Here is a 24,758-nt window from a genome sequence, read left to right on the forward strand (position 1 = left end):
TCCCCACGCTCATCGCTGCAATGAGAGGGGTGCTGGTCCCTCCCCCCGACCCAAACCATCCTGCCACCTGCTTGCTCCATGAGACTAATGTAAAAAAGCTAGAGAATCTGGGGAAAGCTGGGGCCAGCCCCGAAAACGGAGCTGCTTCGTGGTAATAACGACCCAGAGTCCAGCCAGCACGGGAGACCCCAGCGCACTCCCCACGCCACGCGTGCTGCATCCCGCATCCCCCAGGGCTGCAGTCGTGGGGAGCCCCCGGGGCCCCCCTGGGGACCCAAAGAAGAGCCCAGAGCCCGCGCAGCCCGGCAGCGCAGCGTTACCTGGTGCAGGCGCATCCACGGGGCCGTGCCGGGCATCGCGACCGAGGCCGGGGAGAGCCGGCAGGAGCGGCAGAGCCCCCAGAGCCCGGGCCAGCAGCCGCGGCCCCAGGGCCAGCACCCGGACCCTCACCTCCCGGCAGCAGTGGTTGATGAGCCGCAGGTGGACGCTGACTTTGGTTTTAATCTTTATCAGGCACTTCACCATGGCGGTGCGGGCAGCGCTGGCCTGGCCGGCAGCACGGGGCACCCACGGGGACTGCGAGGGGGCGCGGGGACGGCTGCTCGCCCGCCGGCACGGCTGACGCAAGCGGGGCTGGTGCCGCTGGGTGCCGGGACAGGGCTATTTTGGGCTCCCACATTTCTACGGGACTGAGCTGAAGTGAGAGCGAAGAAAAGCAGCTGCTGGCAGGGCACGAGCTGCCGGGGCAGGGGTGGTGCCGGGAGCCTGTGCCAGCTCGGGGTAATTTACTGTGGAAGGCTATTTAATGCTCTCGCCGCTTCGCAACAGCATGCGTGGGAGGCGGGGAGAGAGTGCTCACATTTACCAGCGCAGCAGAGGTGACCCTGCCTGCAGGGCGGCTGCAGCTGCCAGGCACGCTCCCATCCCAAAAATCAGCACCGACGTCAGCCCCGGGCTCCCTCGATGGTAAGAAACCCCTTTCCTGCTCCGAGGGACCTGTCCCTTCAGGCAGGCTGTGTTTCTGCACCCTGTCGCTGCCCGTAGCCTGTCCATGAGCAAGGCACAACCAGAGAGCGCACCCCAGCCCCACGCTCCCCGCCGTCCCCACTCCCTCGTCCGCCTCCCAGACCTCCAAACTTATGCGCGTCACCACGTGGCCCCAGCGCAACACCAGCGGCCCCCACCACACACGCTGCGCCTTGTTGCCCCAGCATCGCTGGGAGTCGGACACTGCCGTCACCAGTGGGTCCCACAGCCACCGCCAGCGGCACAGCCACAGCCCCCCCGCTGCCCCCAGCCCCACGAGGCAGCTCCAGGGCTTGCCCCAGTGTTTTGCCCTCTGCCAACCCTCCTTCCCAGGTGCATCCCACCCACGCACTGCCCCGAGCCCGGCTGCAGCCCGGCACCAGGACGGGGGTCACCAGCCTCCCCGCCGCGGGCCGGCACGGCGATCCAGCCCGGCAGACTGGCCAGCCAGCGGCGGTGGCCATCGGCCGGCCAGGAGCAGCTCCCGGCGGGGTGACAAGTTCTTTTGCAGACCAGCTTGTCCCTGCACACGGTCAGACCCCGGCGCCGCGGCTCTCAGTAACACGCTGCCCTGCTGGGACCCCGCCGGGCGCTGGTGTGCCTCCCCAGGCAGGTTTGCTTTGCTTTCAAACCAGGTCGGTGTCTGGAAGAGCAGAGCGAGGCACGCCGGCGTGCGAGGGACGGGGCTGCGGGGTGGCTTCAAAGCAGGCCTCGCTCACCTCTCCCCTGGGTCAGAGCTACTGGGGCAGCCTGGAGCCTTTTGCTGAATTTCCAGTTTAATCCAAATTAACATTGCTGAGGAATTCTCTGCTTTGCTTCTGCACTGGGAACTCCTGCCCCATGACCAGCCCTGCACTTTGCCTCCACTCGGCTACTGATGCCAACCTTGCCCTGGGCTGCGAGAGCAGCGACTGGTGCTGTCAAGCCGTGCTGTAAGACCCTGGGGACACGGCAGGGACCTTCCCTGCCCCGGCATCCCCACATCAGCATCAGGGGGTACAAAAATCCGCTTTTCAGCTGGACATGTTCGTCGGTTTTTTTGTGTGTGCGTGTCCCCGGTGCCGGGGCTGCCCTGGCTCCCGAGCCCCGGCCGCGGCAGGGAGAGCCGCCCCGTGCCCTACCTTCCATGATGGAGATGTGCACGGCTCTCCTGCGGGTGCGGGGCACGCTGCTCAGGCGGGGGCCGTGGGTGATGGAGGGGCAGCTCCGGCTCGGCACCAGCCCTGCCCTGGGGAGGAGAACGGGGACGGCGTCAGAGCCCCGGACGGTGCCAGCGCCCCAGGAGTGCAGCCCCTGGGGAGCCGGGTACCGAACCCCTGGGAGGCCCCGGCCCCGCGGGCTGCACCGCGCCGTGCCGCCGCTGCCGGGCTCTTACCGGTGAATCTCGGGGGGCTCCCTCTTGATCTTGGCACTGGACTCCATCACCTCCTTTGCAACGCGGCCACTGCAGGCGGTTCAAGAGAAGCCGTGAGGATGTGAGCACCGGCGAGCCGCAAGCTCCCCCCGTGGCTCGCCGAACCCCGGCACCACCTGGCCCCCTCCCCACACACATGGGCCAGTGGCGGGGCCTCTCCCCATGGCTCCAGGGAAAGCAAAAATATTTGCTGGAAATAAGGGTGACGGGAAGAGCAGGGAAAGGCTGGGCTGACACCTCTGCCACCACATTTTGCTGCTTCTCCTGGCGTGGGGTGCTGGACACCGTGGGGTCACCTCCCCTCCGGGGGTGACACGCCATGGGTGTGCAGGCCCTTCCGTGCCAGTGAGGAGGGTGCCGGCATCGCGCACCTTGCAGCTGGGGGTGCGCTGGGGTCTCTCGTCCTGCAGAGATACGAGGTCCCAGGTCCAGGCTCTTGCTCCAGGGCCAGGGAGGAGCAACACCCCCCAGGGATTTAGGGATTGCAGTGATTCATTTCACCCTTGCTGTTCTCCAAAACCAAACCCCAAAGCCCCCCCCATCCTCTCCCGTCCCTCCAAAAATCTGCTGTTCTGGGGCTGGAGCGAGGGATGTCAGCTGTGAAACAGAGGTGGTGGCCTCGGCGAGGTGGCAGCACTGCAATGGGAGGACCTCTGGCAACAGGAGGTCCTCCCAAGCCCTCAGACAGCAGCAGCCCTGAACGGCTCCCTGCAGCACATCCAAGGGAGCATCTGAACATTTGCCCCGTAGCTGCTCCTTACCTGTATCGGAACCGGCTTCCCTTGAAGAACAAGTTGCTGCTGGACACTGTCCGGACCTGGCTTGACTTCTCCAACCTGCAACAGCACCAAGAGCTGCGTGAGCGCCCAGCGCCGCCGGCCAGGCGCCGAGCACCGGGGCAGGGCATGGCCCCTTCGCCAGGCCGCTTCATGGCAAAGCCTTCGCCCGGTTTTGCTTCCAGTGCACCGTGCCGGTGACAAGGGCAGCATCATCCCCGCCAGACTGACCCCAGCTTCGGAGGGAGGGAGCTGTGTGCTGCCGGCAAACGTGACAAGGCCAAATTACAAGAGCAAAGCCCCAGAGATGCGAAATGCCACCAGGAATGAAACAAGCCGCCGGCAGCCCTGGGCTGACACCGCTGGTGGGACACAAGCACCTGGGCCGCCACGGCATCACGCCGCAGCCCTCCCCACCGTCACAGCACGTCCCTGCCCGCGGCAGGAGCGGTGCCCAGCCCGTGCCCCGGACAGACCCCCTGCCGACGGCTTCCCCGGCAGCTGGGGGGGGCTCGGCTGCAGCTCACACCAGGTCCCCTGGGGCCACCATCGAGCACCTGCACGCGGGAGCTGCACAGGGCTGAAGCTCTCCAGGGGGCTAAAGCCCTCGCCATGACCTCTGCATCGCAGGGGTGCAGGGATCGCCCCGTCCCAGGCAGGCTGGCGCTCACTGGGGTCCGCCCGGCCAGCGGTGGGTAAAACCACCGGGAGGGACAGTCCTGCCTCCTCCTCACCCCGGGGGAGCCGGTCCCTCACCCAGGAGAAGCCCAGCAGCACCTCGGCCCAGGCCACAGTCCACCCCACTGGGTGCATAATCCAGCGGCAATTTACTGACGTGATTAATCATAAAAAGATTTGTAAAGCAATATTGCAATTTCATTTCATGTTAATATAATGAGAAATGAAACCTGCTGATTGCAGCTGCTGATTGCAGTATTCCCAAAGAGAATACATCACACGCTTTATCTCGCATCTTGCTGATTAAAATAAAACTCATTACAAAGCACAAAGCAGGCTATTTTTGAGCACGACATGAGCGGGATGCTAAAACCAAACCGATCCACCTGGCACCTCCCTGGTTTGGGCAGACAGTCCAGCCCACGACCTCTCCCTTTCAGTCTCACGGCTCAATTAACCAAACCAGGGGCAGAAAAGCTGCCTTGGTGGCCAGGAACCAGGGAGCCCAGAGCTGCTGGGGAAGGACACCACCTCCCCCGTCCTCCCCAGGCAGGAGGTCCCGCCGCCCAGGTGAGACCCCCCCAGCCCGAGGTCCCCCAAAGCCAGGCAGCTGCAGGAACGGTCCCTCGAGCCACCGTCCCCAGCTGCCCAGGCTCGCGGCTGCAGCCCAGACTGCACGTCACCTCCCTGGTCTCTTGAATATTTCACATGAATAATTAACTTGTTCCCAAAGAGCTTAGAAGCAGATTATTTTTGAAAGTTTTTGAGCTTTCCCCATTAAAAGGCAGGCTTTTCTAAAGCACCCCGGGGCACTGGCTTGTCTTCAGCGGGGATTTTAGCACTGGATTCAGCACAAACAGACCCTGCGAAGCCATTCTGAAAATCTACCCTTGAATATTGGGTCAGAGTTTTGCTGCCGTCTGCCCCTGCTGCCCCCCACAGCGGCTGCTCACAGCGCCCGAGCACCCACACGCGCGGGCCGGCTCCAAACAAGCTGCTGTTAATGGGGAAAACGCTGAAACACAGCTGCTGTTGCGGGCAGGACGTGCGCCGGTTGCTCGGCATTAAAGGCTTAACCTCCAAACAATTAGTTTTGATCTCCTGATTAAAGGTTTGCTGCAGAGGGATGAGCATGGGGGGGCAGGAAGGACCCCGCAGAGCCCCCAGCCGGGTGGTTTTGGGGGCTGGTGACTCTGCTGGGGCCACTGGGACAGGGGTGCCGCGGGGCCGGTGACAGGCAGTGCCCGAGCCCCGGTACGCGGAGCCCTCGGGCGGCCGCTGTGCGGGGCAGCGCCGACCCAAGGGGAGACGCAGAGACACCGCCACGCACGCCTGGGCGTCCCGGCACTTACTTGTAGAAAGCCTGGTTTTCTATCCCGCACTTCCAGAGGTGCTTGCAGGCTTCTGGTGTTGGGGCAAAGTACGTAAGAACAATTTTCTTTTCCTAAAGGGGAAAGGCAAGGAGTCAGTGGGAGAAGCAGGAGCGGTGCCCACCGGGCAGGACGCTGGGAGGGTGGATGGAGGCCAGAGCAGCCGGAGCTGGCGAGCGGCACTGGCACGGGGCAGAGCCTCCTCCGGAGCTGCCTGCAACGCAGGGAGACACTGGAGCACCCGCCGACACGCCGGCGCAGCACCTTGCGTGCTGGTGACCTGCCGCCCACCTCCTTCCGCTTACCTGCCTTTTACAATGTCCAGAAATGTTTAAAAAAAAAAACAAAAAAATGATGGTTTGCACAGGAGCCAATTTCAGCCGAGGTTTTGAGGCTGATTTCGTTAACCAGGGCCGACCGAGCGGGATGGAGGTAACAACCAACCGCGACAATCCCAACCGCAGCAGCGCGGCGGGCAGGCACGGCAAGAAGCAGCGGGGGGTCCCGGGCCGCTGCTGAAGGCAGAGCCCTCACCACGGCACAGCCCGGGGCTCACCCGGCATCTGCGGGCTCTAACGCCCAGAGCAAGGCGCCAGCGGGAGCAGGGAGGTGACGCCAGCGCTGCCGCGGAGCTGCAGCCCCTGCCACCCTGCCTGTGTCCCGGCGCCGCCGCTGCGGGCTGCCGAGCGCACGGAGAACCTGCTGAAGCAACGACCACGGCTGCGCTCGGGAAGTCCCACGGGAAGGGAAAGCACTCACCTCCTTCTGACTTACGTATAAATAGAAAGTCTTCCCCTCGAATTTCATTTTGGTCACCTCGTTCCTGAAAGCGCAAGGAGAGGCGGGTGAGAGGCTGCGCGGCGCCCGCCGCAGCCCGGCCGGCTCACGGGCACAGCCCCGGCCAAGGCGCTCGCTGGGAGCCGCAGGTCACGAGCTGGTGCTTCGCGGGCGGCAGTGGGGCAGCCTCCAGACCCTGTGTTCAGTCCCTGGGAGATGCCCTGGCTCAGAAACGCGCAGCTGGAGAGGGGGATGCCCTGGGGTGAAGCTGACGGTCAGCGGGGCATCCCGGCGTCACCGGGACCTCGCCACGCGGGGGCCGGCCGGGTGGCAGTGCCACCCCCGAGGGACACGCCGGCCAAAACCCGACACGCAGCAAAGACCGAGGAACAGCGCAACCGGGTTCAGAGGGGCTGGGGGGGGCTTTCGGGGGGCCCAGCCAACACGTGGATGATGCAGGTTAATGCCAACAGATGTAGAAAATAAGAAGCCTGGGGGCAACAAAGCAAATGGAGAGAGAGGGCAGCTCACACGGGAGAGCCCTGTGGCGTGCTGACCAGCTTAGGAGCCAGGGTAGAAAAGTCCTAGAGCCAGCAGCCCAGCCTACGGCTGCAGCAACGCAGGCAAACAGGCTCCTGGGCTCCTCCACGGGCGGGACAGAGCAAGAAGTGACACCCTGAGTGCACGTCGCAGGCTCTGCTCCCCGTCTCAGGAGAGCTGCAGCGACCACGCAGCACCCCGAAGAGGGCCTGTCTCCTGCCCTGCTTCCGAGACGCGGGCGTACAAGCTCACGGGAGCGCTGGTGCCAGCACGTGCAGGGCACCAGACGGGTTTTCCAGCTGCCGCAGCATTGCCCCCCGCCGCGTCCTCTGCTCAGAGCCCGTCCCGGGCACGGGCACTCACCACCATCCCTTATGGGCACGTCGCCCCTACCCCGGGGCGGCGCCAGTGCCCGGGCAAGGCGCCCGGCGCTGGGATCGCCCACGCGATCGCCACGCTGGGATCTGTGGGAGCCCACCCCGGCACCCCTCAAACGCCCCTGGACGACGGGGGGGCACTGGCGGCCCCTGCCCCGCAGCACCGCGCCTACTCGCGGCCGAGGGCGCAGAAGCGAGCCGGCAGCGCGGCTCCAAGCGAGCGGGGACCGCGGGCAATGCCGGCCTGGGAACTCACCACTTGATGAAGTGAACTCTCTTGTTTCCCTGCAGAACAACAAAACCGAAGGGAGTGAAGGCCAAAAACGCCGCGTTCCCCGACACGTCCTGGAAGAAAATAGCGAGTTTCTCAGAAAAACGTTGCGGAGCCGGCAAAGCTTACACGCCGTCGGCACCCTCAGCCCTCAGGGCGGCGGCGGTGCAGAATGCCCCGCGCCGACTCTGCCGGCGGGATGCTCCTGGCCGGCCCAGCCGGACCGTGGCACCTGCACACGCCGCAAGACCCGCAGCCGAGTAACGGGGCAGCCGGTCCAGCGGCGCTGGTGAGGAGAAGCCGCAATCCAGCTCCCAGCCCCCGCACTCCCATCCGCTTACTAGTGAAGAACAGACAGCAAAGGCGCTGCCCCACCGGCTCTTTCACCAGTAATTAAGCGAGAAAATGGCAAAAACCTGTTACACTTGACTCCCTCAGAGCCCTGCACAGCCAGTACAGCTGGGCGGCATCAAGACAGTTTAAAACCAATAATTAGTGTCATGTACGGAGCAAGGCAGCAGTTTAACTTAATCACAATGTCTAGACTCCAGGGAAGTGATCATTAACTGCACTGGTGTGCACGGAAAAAAACAGAGATATGCCAAATTTTAAAAATATTATGAAAGAGTTGTGGCCACTCAGTAATTGTTAAGTTTGCCCTGACTTTTATTTGGCCGGCAGACGCTCAGATGGCTTTCCAAGGATGCTGAGCCGAAGGGAAGGTGGTGCCAGGCCTGGCATTTCTGTGCATTGGGCGGGAAGAGCAGGAAAGGAATTTTACAGGGGCAGTTACAGAGAGCCATTTATGTTCGGTGTCTGCGATGTTTTCTCAGGGGAAAGCGTGGCACAGGGTGTCCCAGCTCTGCTTGCTGCTGGGACGCCCCACACCCAGGGTCTCCCCAGCTCTGGGGTACAACTCTCCCCCTCTGCTCCCAGTTGTGCCCTTCCCAGGCTTAATCAAGAGGTGACACATCTTCTCTGCTGTTTGCTTTCCACCCTGGCGTGCTGGATCTCGGTTACGCTGCTGGCACGGGGCAGGGACGGCAGGGAGCCAGCGTTGTGATGAGATCTTCCGAATTCAAGCAGAGAACAAATTGGTTTTAAAGCCAGATTAGATCAAAAATCCATCTTAATCTGTCAAGGGTGAATGGCCAAAAACAGAGAGCCCTGAGCCTCAACCCAGTGTCCTGCACAAGGCAAGCGGTACATCCCCAAACCCACCGCGTCCGAGACGCAGCAGCCCTGGCTTGCAGAAGGAAGATTTCTGTGCATCTTTGCCGAAACCAGCCCGTGGGTGATGCACCAGCCTGGCAGCAGCTCCCGCAGCCCAGGCCCCGGGCTGCCCAAAGCACTCCGGCTCTTTCCTGTACCTGGGAAACCCTTTGGGAAAGGGAGGAGCAGCCCCTTGGCGGAGGGATGCACCCTCCTGGTGGGTGCGGACCCCACTCGCCCCTGCACGCCACCCCACTCCGCCCCGGCCCGGCTATGGCTGATGCTGCAGCCGTGGACAGCAAGCGGGGCCGGGTGGGGATTAACGGGGTGTTGGGCTGGAAGCTGCGTGGTTTTTGGGTTGGGAGGAGTGGGGCCGAGCTCCCCGTGGTTGGGGCGGAGGGGGGAGCTGAGGAGCAGGGAGCCCCCCAGAAAGGTAGGGGATGCTGGGGGTGAGGATGGGGAGCTGGGAGGTGCAAGCGCTCGGGGATGCTAAATGGGGCACAGCACCCTACAGGGAAATAAGAGCAAAGCACAGCCCCCCCAGCCCCAGTGCGAAGCCAGACGAGCTGAGCATCACTCCCAGGGCAGCACGGCGCAATCCAGCCGGCACCGCAGCAGCGCTGAACCACCACGCTGATTCAGCTCCTCCAGCGTGGCAACCTCTGCGGCAGCCACAGGCTGCCAGTAAACGGGACACCCCTCGGCCCAGGCCAGGTATATTTACTGCAATTGTGTATTTATGTGGCGTAATTCAGTTAAAAGCCCCAGGGGACCACAGAGCAGACACTGCACTTAGAGTAAAATTCTCCATCTGCTTTGCATCCCGCATCCATCTGCATGCAATGGGATTATACGGGACCAGAGAGAGCCAAATGCAACGACATCTACAGTCAATAAAAAGCATTTCAAACAGAAAACTGGATTACTGGCCAGGGAAGAGCAGAGCAATAGACTGTCTCTGGCAGATTAATGCTTGTTGGTTTCTCAGACACATTACTGACCTTGTTACTGCCTCCAAATTACATGTTTAGCAGATGATGATCAGCCACTGTCTTTTATAGCTGTCTGCATATGAAAACTCTTTCTTACGGCTTCCCTAAATACCCTCTGGAAGGATTTCAGAGTACTCGCCCTCCCCGCTCCCCTCTGTGCCCGCTTGGGGCTGGTTTTCAAGGCTGGAGGTGGCCGCTTGCTCCAGCACATCCCACGTACCACGGCCCCGCCAGCGCCACAGCCCCCGGCCGTGCAACGGGCTGCCCCGGGGGCCGGTCCCTGGTACCTCTGCAGCTTGTTACCGGCTGGGGCGAGAAACCCAGCACAAGGAATAGCGCTCAGAAAACTGTTTTACCTTGCAAGGGTGTGGGTCAACCCCGTAGGTCTCCAGAGTCTGGGCTTTCCTGAGAAAATTCAGCTCTGAAGTAGCTGGTGTCTGTCCACTACAGGAAAAAAAAAGAATATACCTTGGAAGACATGAATGTGAAAGTCAGTCCTTGGTTGCAGTGTTTCTGTTAACAAGAGGCATCAGTCATGGCATGTTCCCATTACATTCATTAGAACAATCAATCTGCAGGAGGCCAGCTCTGAAACCCAGCCTTTCTCTCCTGCCAGCTTGATCTAGCAGGAGATATGCTGAGCCAGCAGCGCCAGAAAGGACCAAAATTCAGGAGCATCTGCAAAGTTCAGGGCTGAATTTCCTATATGCAGCACAGGCATTTCTTTGGGTGGGGGAGAAAGGGGGCTTGCCAGGCAGAGGGCAGCAGCCCACAGCTGGGGATCCACGGGGTCGGGGGGTTGGTCACCGCCCCTGTCCCACCGGGGAAGACCAGGGATCCCCCCAGGTTGTGCCGGCTGAGCCAGCAGCCAGGAGCAGGAGAAACCCCTCGGCCCTCCCTGCGGCAGGAGGGATTGGGGCTGATTTTGCCACATTGCAGGCATATTCCTTCATTTGTCTGCACTTTCTATGGCTTTGCTTGGCTGCTCGATCTTTTCAGGGAGCAGAGATTTGGGGGACATGGCAGCTCCTCTCGCAGGGTGATTCGCTGTGATGCCTTTATGCCACCAAATGATCCGCTGTCCTCAAGCCTGCTCTCTCTGCAGGGTGTTTTTTTACCAACGCTGCCAATAGCGCTGCTGGCTCTCAGCTGGATCCGACAGACCAGAGCGGTGGGTGCTCACCCCATGGCACGACTGAAAATCCCAAACTGGGATAAAAATCAGCCGAGCATCAGCAACCCCTACAGCATCTGGCCCTCCCGCTCAGCGGAGCCCTCGGCCGTACCTCAGCTCCGACTTGTGGATCTCCGCAATCTTCCTCTCCAGCTTCTCCGAGTGTTTGGGGAAGAACTGGAACTTGGAGCTGTAGCCTTCCGGGTGCTTCCCCGGGTCGTAGTCCCCGATCTCAGCTGGTGGGAGACAGAACCGGTCAGGAAGAGCAGAGTGCATCCCCACCCCGGCAGAGCCCGCATCGGCCGCGGAGCTGGCAGCAGCTGGGCATGCGGCTGGGGCTCGGAGCATCCCAGGAGCACCGCTCTGACCCAGCCGTGCTTCCCGTTAGGAAGGATCATTTGTAAGGCATTAACTGCGTCCGATTAATTCCACTGTTTCCTTGGGAATCACCTGCTAGCAGATGGTCACCGTCCCAAATGTATTATTTCCTCAAGCTATTTGCCAAGAACGCCCCGAGAGCCGTGCTCGGTCCGTGCCCTGGGGTGGTCGGCCACAAGCACCCCAGGGGCACCCACAGCCCCCACCCCCATCCCAGCTGGGAAAAAGGCAGCGAGTGAATTCCGCTCGCCCAGTGGACGCAACTGCGCCTTGAAAAAATATAATTATCTGGAAATCTGTGAAGTGACATTGAAAAGAAGCTCCTTCTCCTCTTTACCTAGCCGGGCAAAGTGCCGCCGGGTAATCACGGGGACGGGTTGACACGGCAGCTCTGCCCTGCAGCGGGGCGGGGGGGCTGCCTGCGACGGCTGCAGGCAGGGATTGACCCCACACCTGGAAAACCTGCTTCAAGCCTGGGCAAGCTACAAGTGCACCGACAGGTCTGTCCTCGAAACAATCCCAGAGGCTCCGATCCTGAGCACTGAGACCAGGGTAGAGAAATACCCAAGACAATCCAATTTCTGAGCTCAGCCCTGATCCCTCCTCGGTGCGGGCTGACGCAGCTCCGCTGCCTCTCCCGGCATCCCGCGAGAGCCGGCAGCGATCGCCGCTGGCATCTCTCTGTAGCACGGCTCTGTGGCTGGTGCCTCCTGCTGGGATTTACAGTAATCCAGCAGCCTCCTGCCATTGGGGATGAAAGGACCTTGCTCTGATTTAATTCCCTCCAGCCACAGGTCCTAAGCGAAATGGAGACATTACATTAATTTTTGTGTTTCCTGCTTAAAACACTAAAAGGGGAGAAACACACTGGCACTGGAAAATAACTCAAATACGCTTTGGCGCTGAAATTTGTCCTTTTTGATCGCTGGGGTGCATCTCCCCAGCTCGTCCCAGGGATGTGACTGCAGGCACTGGGGGACTGCAGAGAGGGGCCCCGGCAAGGCGCTGAGCACCCTTGGGTGGGGAAGCCCGCTGGCACACCCGGCACTGCAGTGATAACGGCACGTCAATGCACTTTTCCCCCAGGCCAGAGCCACCCAGCCCTTCCAAACAGCCTGATAATCCTCGCTGAGCGTCCAGGTGTTGCACCACGCCGAGCAGGCGCCGGCCACCGCCGCGCTCTCAGTGCCACGGGGCAGCGGAGGCAAGAGCAGGCAGAGCCACGCCGGCAGGAGAACAGATCAGGCAGAAGGTTTTCAGAGCTTTTCCCACCTCCTGCTCCAAACTCCACCAGCGTCTCTGCAACTTGCTGACAAAGGCACTTTCTTTGCTGAGGCGCTCGGCAGCAAGCAATGAGCTTACCCAAGGCCATCCTCATCCGTCCTCGCAGTCAGCAAAACCGCAGTTAGCCCTGGAGCTCTCTGTGCAACTGCAGAGCGCGGGCGCTTGCCAGAGTTCCCGCGGGCCCTGCGCAGCCCCAGAAAGAGAAGCGCTTTGTCACAGGGCTGCTTCTGCCTCTGGACCAGCGCAGAACTAGAGCCACGGGCTGCATTAGCTGAGGGGATGCTCGCGGGGACGCCGCTGCCCCGAACGCAGGTGGGACGGCTCAGGGAGCAGACGGCAGCGCGGGGCTTCTGCCGCGGGTGAGACCCCAACATCAGTCCTCGCCCTCTAGCCCAGCGCTGCACGGCACAAGCGCAGTCTTGAAGCACGAGCCCCGCACTGGCGGGATGACATTCGTATTCTAGGTGCAGTGATCTGTTGTAAGTGAAATAATGTAACCAGTACTTAGCATGAAAAGCAAATTTATCTTGTCAAAACGCATTACCTTGAAGGATATAGGCGGCCAACAAAGCAGCATCCGAAGTCTTGCAGAGAAGACGGCCGTGGTAGAGATCCCTTTTGATCTGCAGGAAGACTAAATACCTGAGGACAGAAGAGAGAGTCCATTTATTAAGCCAAGTTTAAATTACCTAAACAGGCAATTTAGATGTGGAATATCTGCCACGAGACACTTGCACTAACACTTCTCTGGGAGCAGCCCATTTACAAGGCATTGCGCTCGCTGGGAGCGAACAAGTGCCGATTACCGGGCAGCTTCCCCGGTCAGCACCGGAGCTGGGGCTCAGATCTGCACGTCCCAGCCCCGCTCCAGCCCCAGGGACGCAGCACCAGCTCCGGGGCTGGCACCCGACCCCAGGGGCTGGTGGAGGTCTGCTCCCCCCTCACCGGCCGGCTCCCCACCAGCACGGCCACTGGCAGCAGGGCAGAGCTGCTGGCGGAGGCAAAGAGCCCCCTCGGGCGTGGAGATACTCGGTGAGTGTTCCCACCGGGAAAGCGCCCAAAGGAAGAAACTCATCAGCGAGGGGGTGCTGGTCCCTTCTGCCTGCCAGCCCCCAGAGACCCCTGCGGTGCTTCACCCTGTTTTGGGCAGCGCAACTGCCACCGCCCCAGCCCGTCACAAGGCCGCCGGGGGCTCAGGTGCCATGGGATGATGCTCTGGAGGGGGTCTCGTGGTCCTGAGCCCACCAGCAGCTTTTGCTCTTCCCAGTCCTGTATCCTCGCCCAGCCGCTCAGCCTCCACATAACCTGATTTTCTCCTTTCCCAACTTTCTGTACCCTTCCAGGTCTCCGTGCTCGCCGATGATCGACACGACATCCTCTAGAGCGAGCTACCTCTTGCGCTCGCCCATCTCCATCGCCATGCACCAAGTCCCAGTGAAAAGATAAACTGTGCTGGAAAATTACATATTTGAATAAATTTAAACCTAAGTAACAGTTTGGGCCGAGTCACGCGGCAACGCGTTTGGGAAAACCTTTTGATGGCAAAACGTAAGTGAAGGAGAGAAATGGAAATTGGAGCGCTCGGAAATGTGTTTAAATAATCAGACTTGCGCTCTGCAATATCTCAGTCATGCTTCATTTCTCAAATCCGTATTTATGATGAGATAAACCACTAATTTTCACAGATAAAATATATTAAAGAGGAATCCAGATATTAAAGTGTGCTCAGTCCAGGGGAAAGAGAATTTTAAGCCAGGTTTCAGCTGCAGTTGCAGGCACACCTCGAATGGCAGCGAGCAGGGGCAGCCCACCCGTGGGGGGCTTGTCTCGGTGCGTGGGGGTCCCGTGGGGGATCGCCAGACCTGGGACCCGGCAGCCTGAGCCCGGCTGGGCTGCGGAGCTCCACACTCACACCCGCTGCAGGGCACGGAAGGGGCCGGAGGTGGCTGCAGCCGGGCGAACGCTTTATCCGTGGGCAGGAGAACACGGTCTTCCGCTCCCAGTCCCCACCGCCTGGAGCACTGGCAGTCTCAGCGGTTGGTGGCCAGGGCTTCCAGCGCTCAGGGTGACAAACCCTGCTGCTGCCTGAGCATGCCCGTGGGGGGCCAGCCTGGATGGGGACCCCAGGCAAGCACCGCCGGCACCCTCGCCCAGCAGGAGACCCTCGCTGCACCAGCCCTTCCCCAGCACCTAGCACAGACCTCACAAAAACTGCGCAATCCAATGGGTTTAACCCTGCCAATCCCCCCAGCTCGGCTCGCACAGCCCCCCCGCAACGCCCCGGCTCCCTTTAAGCAAGGGAAGTCTGTAGATCTGAGCTGGTTTTACAAACAAAAACGTTCAGCAGATGCCCAACAGGTTTTCCCAAAGCCTTGCCCAAGCCTTGGAAACACCCCCGGCAAAGGGGAGCTTCCCCGGGCAGCGCTGGGCTGTGGGATGAGGCTGCCTTGGAAAAAGACATTAAAAATGGGAGATATTTTGGTGCTCGAACAGGCAGGCTCCCGGCTGGCTCCATCCGCGCTGCTCTTTGGGTCCAGCTCCCACCCTCCGAAAGGGGAAATCTGTGACCTGCATTTCAATTCTCCTCACTGTGCTTGACAACTGCAGACGTTTGGTAATCTCTGATTAAAGAAAAGAAATACAATTAACATATTGTATGCGCAGCTTAATGCCCACCTAATAGCTGTCATTACTCAGAAATGTCTTTGGCCTTTTCCCATTTAAATTAAGCCCTGATGGCTGCCCCGGGTTGCAGTTGCTGGGAGGAAATGTAAAATCTGCAAACTACATAAATGCCTCTTAAGCAAAACAAGGAGATGTATCGGTGTGAAACTGTTCCCGGCCACTTCCGTGGGTCCCCTAAAATGTGCCTGTACAAAAAACCCAGATCAGTCACACCCGAGAAAGCCGATTACAGCACTTGTCACTTCCAAACAGGCCCAGCTCCTTACAAATGTTTTCATTCCCATCTGCACCTCCCCTCTACGGTCAGACCTGAAGAATCAAAACTTTCTCAGGCTTCCAAACAACATCTTAATGGGTTTTCTAGTTCTGTTTTTTGGGTCCTGTGAAAGACAAGTAAAGCTTTCATTAGTTTTGTACATCACCATGGGGAAACCAAACTCCAGAAGAGTTTTTGAAACACCTCACCATCCTCTACTTCTAACTGATCCGCCCAACAAAAACACGGAGGGTTTATTAATGCAAAACTGAAGCAAAAAGCTGAGCCCAGTTATATTCCAAACACGCTGCGTGACAGGCTGCAAAAGCCCACACATCCTCTCTCATTTGCTGCCTGCAGAAGCAGACTGAAAATACCAAGAATTAAATCCTGGAATGTATTTAGCTCTATCAGTAACTACTTGATTCTCAGCGCGCTTAGCATGGACCCAGCTATTCGCCGGGAATATCGAATGGCAGCAGAGCATCATCCCCCAGGCAAACGGAGAAAGGGCGGCCCCGCGCAGGGCCTGGATGTGCAGAGGGGTTCGGGGCTGCGCGGCTTCAGCCTGCGAGACCCAGCCCCTCCGAGTGCGTGCCAAAACCAGTCACCATTTCAGGGTACCGGGGGCCAAGACGCTGGGGGTCCTGCGGTTTGCAGCAGCTGCCTGCCCGCAGCGCAACGTGGCATTTGCAGCCTGCTTTGACGATATCGAGAGAAGTTTGTGCTACTTTTGTCCCTGTTTTTCACAAGTAAACAAGGGGTTCCCTTCTCCAGCACTGACGACCTCCTGCCTCGGACTAAGGCACACCACAGGTGAAAGCCGAGGTCGGAAGAGGGGAGCACAGCAGCTGCACACCCAAATAACGACGGGTTTTCCCCACGCCCAGAGCCTTTGTTCGCAGACGCAGCTCGCTGGCTTTGTGTGGAGCCCTTACCTGCGTTTTGGCAGGCGGCACCCTGCAAGCCCTGCACGCTTTCACGCCCCAAAGATCCAGGGCACCGTCGGAAAAAGCATTTCTTCAGTCATTTCCTCACATGTCACTTCCCCAGATCACCTCCCTGGCCCGGCCTTTACATAAGGACACACGCCAACGACTAAAAGCAGAAGGAAGGTGAAACATTTCCCTCCAAGAGCTTGTTGCTGGCACCCACTGCAGCGGCCCAGCTCCAGGGGGTCAGCAGCCAGCACTTTTTTTGCCCCAAAACACTTTTGGATCCTTTTCCTAGCTGTCCGCAGCTGCCAATGCACCAGGAGCGAGCCGACGGACTTTCTAAGGTACAAACAAATCTGTGCTTTGAAGCCAGGGAAAACCAGCCAAATAGTCTGAAAATAAGGATGGCAAAGGGGAGGGGAGAGGGAGAGGGAAAGGGAGAGGTCCCTGCACGAGTTGTCCCCAGTCTCTGCATGGCACTGGAGGAGGACAGCTGGTGGTCTGGAGCTGCTACCCAAAAGGTGACAGTCCCCTCATCGCCCAAAGCACCCTGATGGCAAATCCCAAGCCCTCTCCTGGGTGCAGGGCTGGCAAGGGACCTCGCAGCCCCGAGGGTAACGTCACTGGCACGTGTCGGGGACGAGTGCAGCATGGACCCGAGGGGACACCACTGAGTTAGAGGTTCATCCGCGCCACCTCTGTCGTCTAACTTGGCAAACGGCCCCTGCCAGCGACAGGACAGGAGCCTCGGTGAGCCCTGGGGCTGACCCATCTGCCCCTCTTCATTATCTGCGTTACAGCTTCATTTAAAGCATCTCGACCTGGGTGAGAGTCCAGCGGGGAGCAGAGGGGCCCAGATGCCCCCACCACCTGTGAGAGGAGCAGGGGGCCTTAAATCCTGACCCGAGAAAAATCCAGAAAACATCTAAGCGCTGTTGACGAACTCACAGCTTTGCTTTAAAAGGTGATGGGGGCCCCACGGGGAGCCACGACAGACCCGGGCACGGGCAGGGTGCGTGCCACCACTGCCCCAACAGTGGTCCCTGCTGCCGCAGCCCCTCACGGAAACCCCCACCTGGGCCTGGGGTCTCGCTGCCACGGGCACACAGCGGGGCCAGGCTCAGCCCTCGTACCCAGCGTCCCCGGGACAGCACACCGAGGCGAAAGCACGCTGTGGTGCCTGACACACCAGCAGGGCGATTAAAGGCACTTCCCTCTTGTCCTTCTCTAGCAGAACCGGGGGGCGCGGCCCTTGCTGTGCCCAATGCCCCATCGGCCCGCCGGGCTCTCCCAGCTCTGCCACCCCTGCGCCGAGCCCAGGCCGAGCCTACAGGCCAGGTCTGCTCCCGGTCCCGCGGCGTGCTGACACGCTGCCTCTCTGCTCTCGCCTCACCTGAAGACGCAAGATTCCCTGCAGCACCTTCAAACATCTCTAATAAATTTTATTCAGCATTTAATGAAGCCTGCGTGCCCAAAATCTACTCTGTTTGGGAACTCAGAAGCAAGGCTGGTGTCGCCCACCCAGCCCTCGGGTGAGGCTGATGTGCTCCTCGCGCCCCTGCAGAGCGGGCAAACGGCGCGGTCTGCGCCCCGCGCTGGGTGCAGCAGCAGCGAGCTGCTGGGGGAGCAAGGGGTCCTGCCCTGCTCCCGGGCTGGCGGGGACGGTGGGCTGCCCACGCCATGGCAGTGCTCTGTGCCCTTGCCGTGCCCCCTCCAGCGGGCCTGCACCTGGTCCACACCATTTTATTACCTTCTCCCTAACAAACCCCAGGCGTGTAAAGACAACTGAGAATTATTTGCAGCAATAATGGCAAAAGGTTCTGGGGGAAAAACGCAGAAACCTTTAGCAAAGGCGCCAGCCCAGCTGCCTGAGGCAGAGACCCGGCCCTCCACGCCACGGCAGGCGGGGGGGGGTCTGGGCTGTCGTGCCCCGCAGAGCCACAGTCACAGCTTGTTTTGCAAAGCCCCTGCGATTTCTCCACGAGTGCTCTTCACATCCTTCCTTCTGGCAGGAAGAGCGGCATGAAGAGCCCCTAAAGATAGAAACTCGAGAGAAGCGCTGTCAAGTTTCTGCATCGCAGTTTATCGCCCGTTTCTCCCAGAGCATTCATGCCCCTTACGTAAAAGGGATGTGGCTAATTTCTTCCAGGGGACGTCAAGGGAACTGGAGACACTCAAACCCTTCCTGACAGGCCACGCACACCTGATGACACCCTGAGCCAAGGATGTGCTCAGGCAGCGGCTCTAACAGCTGATTCAGAAGTGGCAAGAGCATTAGCAGAAGCAGAAGCAGACTCTCACAGGTGAAACGCTGCTTCTGCTTGAACCCACCTTCCTGCACCGACTGGGACCGGGGGGTTCCAGCCGGAAGGAGGGATTTTGGAGAGCTGCGTGGAAGGGCACGTGGCCGGGGCAGCCCAGGAGCCGTTCTGCATCGGCAGGAGGGTACCGAAGCTGCCGTGGCCGTTACGGTGCGCAGCGCTGCACTCGGAGCACTTTGCCCTGGGAACGTGCTTTTTGTAACCGACCGCAGCCAAAGACCAAGGCAGCGGGTCTGAGCCCCCAGCCGGTGCTCCCCGCCAGGCACAGCGGCTCCGCACGCTGACAAAGCACAGCTGGGGATTTCCACACAACTGCGACAACCCAGAAACGTTCAGGTTGGTTTGGAAGTCTAAATGGCTGTTGCTCTCCCTTGACTATAAACCAAAGCTCGGTGGGGTGAGCTCCTCTGCCTTGGCCAAGCCCCCGCTGCCCAGTGCCGGCCGGTGCGGGGCTGGAGGTCCCTGTGTGCCGGGGTCTTACCTGGTGATCTCCTCCTTCAGAGCGGCGGGGTCCGTGGGATAAAACTTCACACGGAAGCACATGGTGAAGGGAGGCTGGGCTGCAGGGAGCAGAGCGATACCGCAGTCACCGAGTGGCAGGGTTTGCCCCCTTCCTCCTCCTGAATGACTGCTCGAGGGGACTGTCAGATACTGCTGGGGGTCTCACCTGCCCTCCCCGGTACCCCCAAACACACCCAGCTGCCCTCGGTAAGGAGGGAGCAGCAGGTGCGGGGCCGTTCCCCGCTGCAGCAGCCATGGGGTGGTGTGGATCCCCCCAGTAAAGCCGCGGGGAGGTGCCCGCAGCCCCGTCTGCCCACCATGCACCCCGCTCCCCGCATCTCGCTTTGCTCATCCCATCATTCCCGTGTGGTCCCCGCAGGGCCGGTGCCCGCGCCGGCATGCCGGGGGGCACGGCTGGCTGCGACTGCAGCGGGACCGGCGGCGAACGATCCCGCTTTGACCCAGCAGAACAGCTTTGTGGGTAATCAAAAAGGCCCTTTTTCTGGCACATGTGCTGGGAATTAACCCCAGAGGGGAAGGATCGGAGAAAATGGAAATAAGTCTAAATGAAAGGAGCACAGGCCGCCTGCCCAGGACATCGGCTCGCAGCAGTTACTCACCTCTCATCTGCTTCACAACCGACTTGGTAAACTCCAGCCAATGCTGAAATGAAAAAGAAGGTGATTAAAACGACTCAGTAACAAATGCTTTCAGTTGATGATATTGACTCTTCAGGGCAAAATTAAAGAAACAAAAAACCACCCCTGCTTGAAATAAAAGCCTCTGCTGTGGCAGAGTCTGTGAGCTGCACGGCAGAGGTGGGAGCGGGGTGCAGCCCCTGCCCGGCCGGCAGCCAAGGGAGGGCCCGAGCAGGACCCGAGCCCCAGCGCCCCCCACCTGCACGGCCCCAGGGAGGGCTGGGCCCTCCGCATCCCCTCGTGGCAGCCCCATCGGGCCGATGCCGTGGCCCAGGCGGGCTCCGCTGACGCGGGGGTGAGCGGCTGTGCTTGCTCAGCGCCCAACGAGGACCCTCTGCCAGCCCGGGAGAGGCACCGTGCAGAGCAGGGGCTCGCTGGGAGGCGTTTTCCCTTCGTCTTTCCTTCCTCAGCCTCAGCAACCCCCTGCTGTCGGTGCTCTGCTCGCCAGCCAGCTGAGGAAGCTCTCACAGCAAGGAGGTGAACGTTTTTGTGCCGAGGCACCTCGTCCCCAGTTGTTAAAATCTCCTTTCACCGGTGCCACATGGTTGCACGCGTGCACTGGGTGGCCCTGGAGAAGCACACGGACTGGCCGCTTTGAAATCGGATTTTTAAAGCACGGTCCTGCACGCAGAAAGTGCAAACCCACCTCCCCCCAGGCCGGTGGCGCCGGGGAACGCGGGGCTCCCCTGGGGCGCCGCCGCGGCCACGGGGCCCTGCAGCTCCCGGGGTTGCGGCTGCCCGTGCCGCCGCGGTGCCGGCAGGCAGGGACGCACAGCAGCGCGGCTCTGCCGGGGAGGGCGATCGCGCCGCGGCGCCGGCTGCGACGGCCGGCTGAAATCACCCAGCCCAACCCCAGCAGGAACTGGGATCTATAATTACAGCACGACGACTCCAGGAAGGTTGAGTTCAAGCCTGCATTTCTGAAATTACACTTCTGCGCCATCAAAAGGAAACCATCAAGCTCTGCCTGCAGCAAAGGCTCTGCAACAGCTGCTGCTTTGATTTGACATCGTTTGAGCAGGAACATTTAGGAAACAAAGCGTTGTCAGTCAAGAAGCGGCTTCAGATGCTTGTGCGTGTGAAGAGGGAACCCCAAAACACCGAAGCAAAGTGACTACAATTAAGGCAAACACTAGTTAGCACAAACGATTACAGACCTACAAAGATATATCAAGGAAATCTGGGGTTATCACAGAAAACTTCTAAATATTAATGTCCGTCACCGAGACAAAGCCAGTGAGCGGTGGCTCCGCGCGGGGCTGGGTTTCGCTCGGGCACTTCTGGGATGCATTTGGCGCCTGACACGGATGCGCTGCTGGCAGCACTGCAAAACCCAGCGGCAGGGGTCGAGGGGCTGCGGCATGCCCAGTTACCGGGGGGCCTGGTCCCTCGCGTTAGTGACTCCCGTCACTGCGCAGACACAGGCCCTGGGGCATGAGGCTTTGGGAAGCCTGGGGGTGCGGGGCAGCCCCGTGGGATCCGACGGCCGCTGGCAGCGAGCGGTCCCGCGGCTCCGACAGCGGCGTTGGGGAGGGAGAGCATCGCAGAGGGCTCCTGCAGGAAACGCCTGCCCCAGTCCCAGGAACCCACCGCAGGACCAAGGTAACCTCCAGGTCACGACAGTCCCCACCACGCTGGGGAGAAGCACCGTTGCCTGTTGGACTGGGCTGAAACAGTTTGGGTGCTGGCACCAGCATCCTCCGGCCCAGACCCGACAGACTCCAGGGAAACGATGGGCAAGGAGGGAGGATTTTTTTCTCTCTTTTTCTTCACTTTTCAGCATCTCTGCTGTCTGTGGCCCTGTCCTCTCAACAGATGCATCTCACTTGTAGCAGCCCCAGGGCAGTGCACAGGCTCCTCATGGCCACGCTTGAAAACGAAGAGGTTTTCAATGACTGCAGGAGCCGCAGCCGTGCCTGGAGCGCGCTGCGGGCTGCAGCAGCCGCCTCTCCCACATCACACGAGTGCGGCAGCTCCCAGCCCAGCCCCGGGCAGGAGCAGAGTCCGGCCCCGCTCGCGGTCCCCTCCCCGGCCCAGGCACGTGGCAGAGCACACTCTCGTTAAGGAATATTGACTTGTGCGTCAGAAATAATGACTGAAGTGACAGCTTAGTTCATCTCAGGCAGCACTTTCAGTTGAGGAAATGCTAAACCCGGGCAGCTCTTTGACAGCCACAGTGTCCATGAGCTTCAGGGATGGGGCTGGCTCTCAATCAGAGGGGTCTTCCCTGCCGAGCAGTCCCACGCTGGGATGCTGCTCAAAGCTGAGTGGTGGCTCTTCCCTCAACCCTTGTGGCCTGAACTGAATCGGATTATTCCCAGGAGAAGCAAAGCACCAGTAAAAGGAGTGTCCTCGGCATCGCCAAGCGTGCCAGCTCTGCCTTTGTGCCCCTCTCCCCGGGGGGCTCCCTCGCTGCTGCCGGCAGCCACTGCCCGCTTTGGGCTTTGCATCTAGAGGGCGGGAGAAGCACCAGGCAGGATCCAGCCCTGGACATGGACACCACCACGCACGACAGCAGAGAAACATCCTCTTCTTGCACCAGCTCAGACGAGATATGGACCCTGTGCTCTCCACCTCGTTTGCTGCAAGAGAAGATGCTCCAGGCAAACACCCCAGTACACCTCCTCCACGGTGACTTCCAGAGCGCCGTGCGGAGCCCTCGGCGAGTGCGGACTTCAGCTGCGCTCTCTCTCCTGCATTATGCACAGGGTTTTATTTCTACACGTGTTCAAAGAGGCAATTCACCAAAAAAGCAGGGAAACAAAGAGCCAACACAAGTGGAGTGGCAGTGAACGATCTGCCAGCATCATGCAAGAAAAACGCCACTCTCCGGTGCTGAAGAGCCACCAACCCAGAGCCACTGCAAACCCAGCCATCAGGCCGTGCGGCGGCGTGACGGCGGCGGCCAGGAGGCAGATCTGGGAGAGGGCTGGAGAAGTCGGGAGGGAGAGAGCCCAGAAAACACAGGTCGGGGGACACAGGTGACGTGGGGGGCTGATGGTCCGGAGACACGGCGAGAGCCAGCAGCCTCTCACGCTCCCTGATGGCTCCAACTTAGCAAGGTGGGAAGGATGAGGAAGAGGAGGCTACTGCTCTGGGTGAGACAACCCATGCAAGTGCCAGTGGGTGCCCCTGGAAGGGGGAAGCGAGGAGGGAAGGGCTCAGACCGGCCCTGTCCCACCGCAGGCGGCAGCGAGGGAGCAGCTCCCCGGCTGCCAGCAGCGACGTGGGGCCCAGCTCCTTGCTCAGCCGTGGCTGCTCCCTACAACGGGCCCCGCAGAAGGTGCCTTGAGGAGCAGAAACTGCTTGTTACGGTGGCTTATATTGATCAGCAGGAAGCGCAACACGAGATTGCTATTAATAGCTACGCCTGCGAGTGCGTTCACCGTGCTTCTCATTCACAAACCTCAGATGCTCTAATGGCAAGCAGCGATTTAGTATGCGATTGTGCAGAGCTTGCATTCTGCATGGGCTTTAAAAGGAGTGTGGACAGTTAACCCTGACGAAGCGGCAGGACTCACTCGTACAACTACGGCGTGGAAATCCAGCTCGTCAGGGCACACGGGACCCACCTGTGGGGCTCTGCCCCTGCGGGAGGCTGTGCCACCCTCTGCCCGGACCCGCTGCAGCTGCCCGGGGACTCAGCACGGATCTGTGGGAGCTGCACTGCCAGGTCAGACCAGGTTGTGCTGCCGGGCTCTCAGCTCCACGCACGCCAACGTCATGTTTCGCTCTTCACTGCCCGAGGCAACAGGCGCAAGTGTTTGGATTCCCAGTACGACGCTGTCGCATGGCCTAATCTCAGTGTTAAAACACGACTCTGCTCTAGAAACAGTCCTGCAAACCCAGTGTCAGATGATCTCCATCTTCGCCTTTGAGATAGCATCAAATCCTCTCACGTGACAAACGCAAGGTGCTTTCGCCGCTCGCGCAGGGATCTGAGCGCCGTGCGAGATGCCCCGGCTCGCACGTCCCGAGGACGCGTCAGCGGGGCCAGGACACCGAGGCTGCTGCTGCGGGAAGCCGGCGCTCCCGGGCGCCCCGTCCCCGGGGCTGCAGCGCGAGACTCAGCCCTGGCCCTGGCAGAAGAGGTGGGAAGGGGCAGGGGGTCTCCCCTAGGGTGCTCAGGGGGCCATGAGCCCCGATGCCCTTCCCACGGGCAAAGCAATGACCCCGCTGGCACCCATAACCCCCTTGCCCAGCAGCAGGGCTGGGGAGAGCTGCTGGGGAAGAGCTCCTCATCGCTCCCTAAGCCGAACCTAATCGCAGCCGTTTGCCTCACGGTCTGGTTTTCAGCTGCAGCAGCAAGGACAAGCCTGATACCACCAAGCTGCAAGAACCCCCAACGAGCCAGCCCGGGCACGAAGGGCTCTCACCCTTTGCTTGTCGGGGTCCACAAACCGAATGCCGAAGTAGTCCTTCTCCAGCAGGTTCAGGTGGTGGCAGAGAAGGTCGAACAGGTACTGGCCCTTGGCATCTCTCTGCAAGACAAAGAAACTCATTTACAAGGCGGCAGGAGGATGGCGGTGGAGCAGAGGAGCTGGGGCACGCCGGGTGGGCAAAGGGTCCGCAACTTGTCAGGTGATGCCAAGGGTGGTGCAAATGCCACCAACCTCCCTGGTGCTTTCCCAGCGATATTTTCAGCTCAGAAACCGTCTCCCATCCCACCCGAGGGGCCGCCCAACAGCAGCCAGGAGCCGGACCCCATAGCGCACTGGTCCTCATCCCCATCCCCATCCCTGTCCAGAGAGCGGCTGCTCGTGCCCGGGTGGGATGCTGAGGCTGCCCGGGGCTCGGCGGGAGATCGCAGCATCGGCCAAAAGCCACGTTTACCCGGGACAACACCTCTGCGCCCAGGCGGCCCTGGGCAGCGCTGCAGGGGCGACGCTGCCTGGATGGAGCGTGGGGCGAGCGCTCCGCCAGCGCGCGAGCGGGTCAGAACAGCAACCGCCCCCAGCACAGCCCGAACGCCACGGCACACCCAGGGCATTTTAAAAGCATAAAGAAAACTGTGGCCAAGGTCCGAGTCTGTCTGGGAACCACCCTGCAGCTCGAGGCATAGCGAAGCGTTAGAGGGTGAATTTGGGGGTCTG

The 24,758-nt window shown here is 60.5% G+C and overlaps 1 protein-coding gene across 2 annotated transcripts in view; it reads right to left on the minus strand.

Moving 5' to 3' along the window:
* FRMD5 (FERM domain containing 5) overlaps positions 1-24,162 on the minus strand; it is a 29,144-nt gene extending 4,982 nt beyond the window's left edge. The window contains exons 1-12 of one of the 2 annotated variants that reach the window (XM_064455959.1): positions 24,042-24,162; positions 19,588-19,630; positions 18,948-19,026; positions 12,814-12,911; positions 10,720-10,843; positions 9,790-9,877; positions 7,215-7,303; positions 6,024-6,087; positions 5,247-5,338; positions 3,202-3,276; positions 2,402-2,470; positions 2,148-2,254 (exon numbers count right to left, since the gene is read on the minus strand). In XM_064455959.1, the coding sequence (XP_064312029.1) occupies positions 2,148-2,254; positions 2,402-2,470; positions 3,202-3,276; positions 5,247-5,338; positions 6,024-6,087; positions 7,215-7,303; positions 9,790-9,877; positions 10,720-10,843; positions 12,814-12,911; positions 18,948-19,026; positions 19,588-19,594 (892 nt within the window). In that variant the 5' untranslated portion in view covers positions 19,595-19,630; positions 24,042-24,162. The remainder of the gene's footprint in view (positions 1-2,147; positions 2,255-2,401; positions 2,471-3,201; positions 3,277-5,246; positions 5,339-6,023; positions 6,088-7,214; positions 7,304-9,789; positions 9,878-10,719; positions 10,844-12,813; positions 12,912-18,947; positions 19,027-19,587; positions 19,631-24,041) is intronic. The other variant, XM_064455958.1, reaches the window with a different exon arrangement.
* Positions 24,163-24,758: the final 596 nt, after the last annotated feature.

The sequence above is a fragment of the Phalacrocorax carbo genome, chromosome 7, assembly GCF_963921805.1.
Source record: "Phalacrocorax carbo chromosome 7, bPhaCar2.1, whole genome shotgun sequence".
Classification (NCBI taxonomy): Eukaryota; Metazoa; Chordata; class Aves; order Suliformes; family Phalacrocoracidae; genus Phalacrocorax; species Phalacrocorax carbo.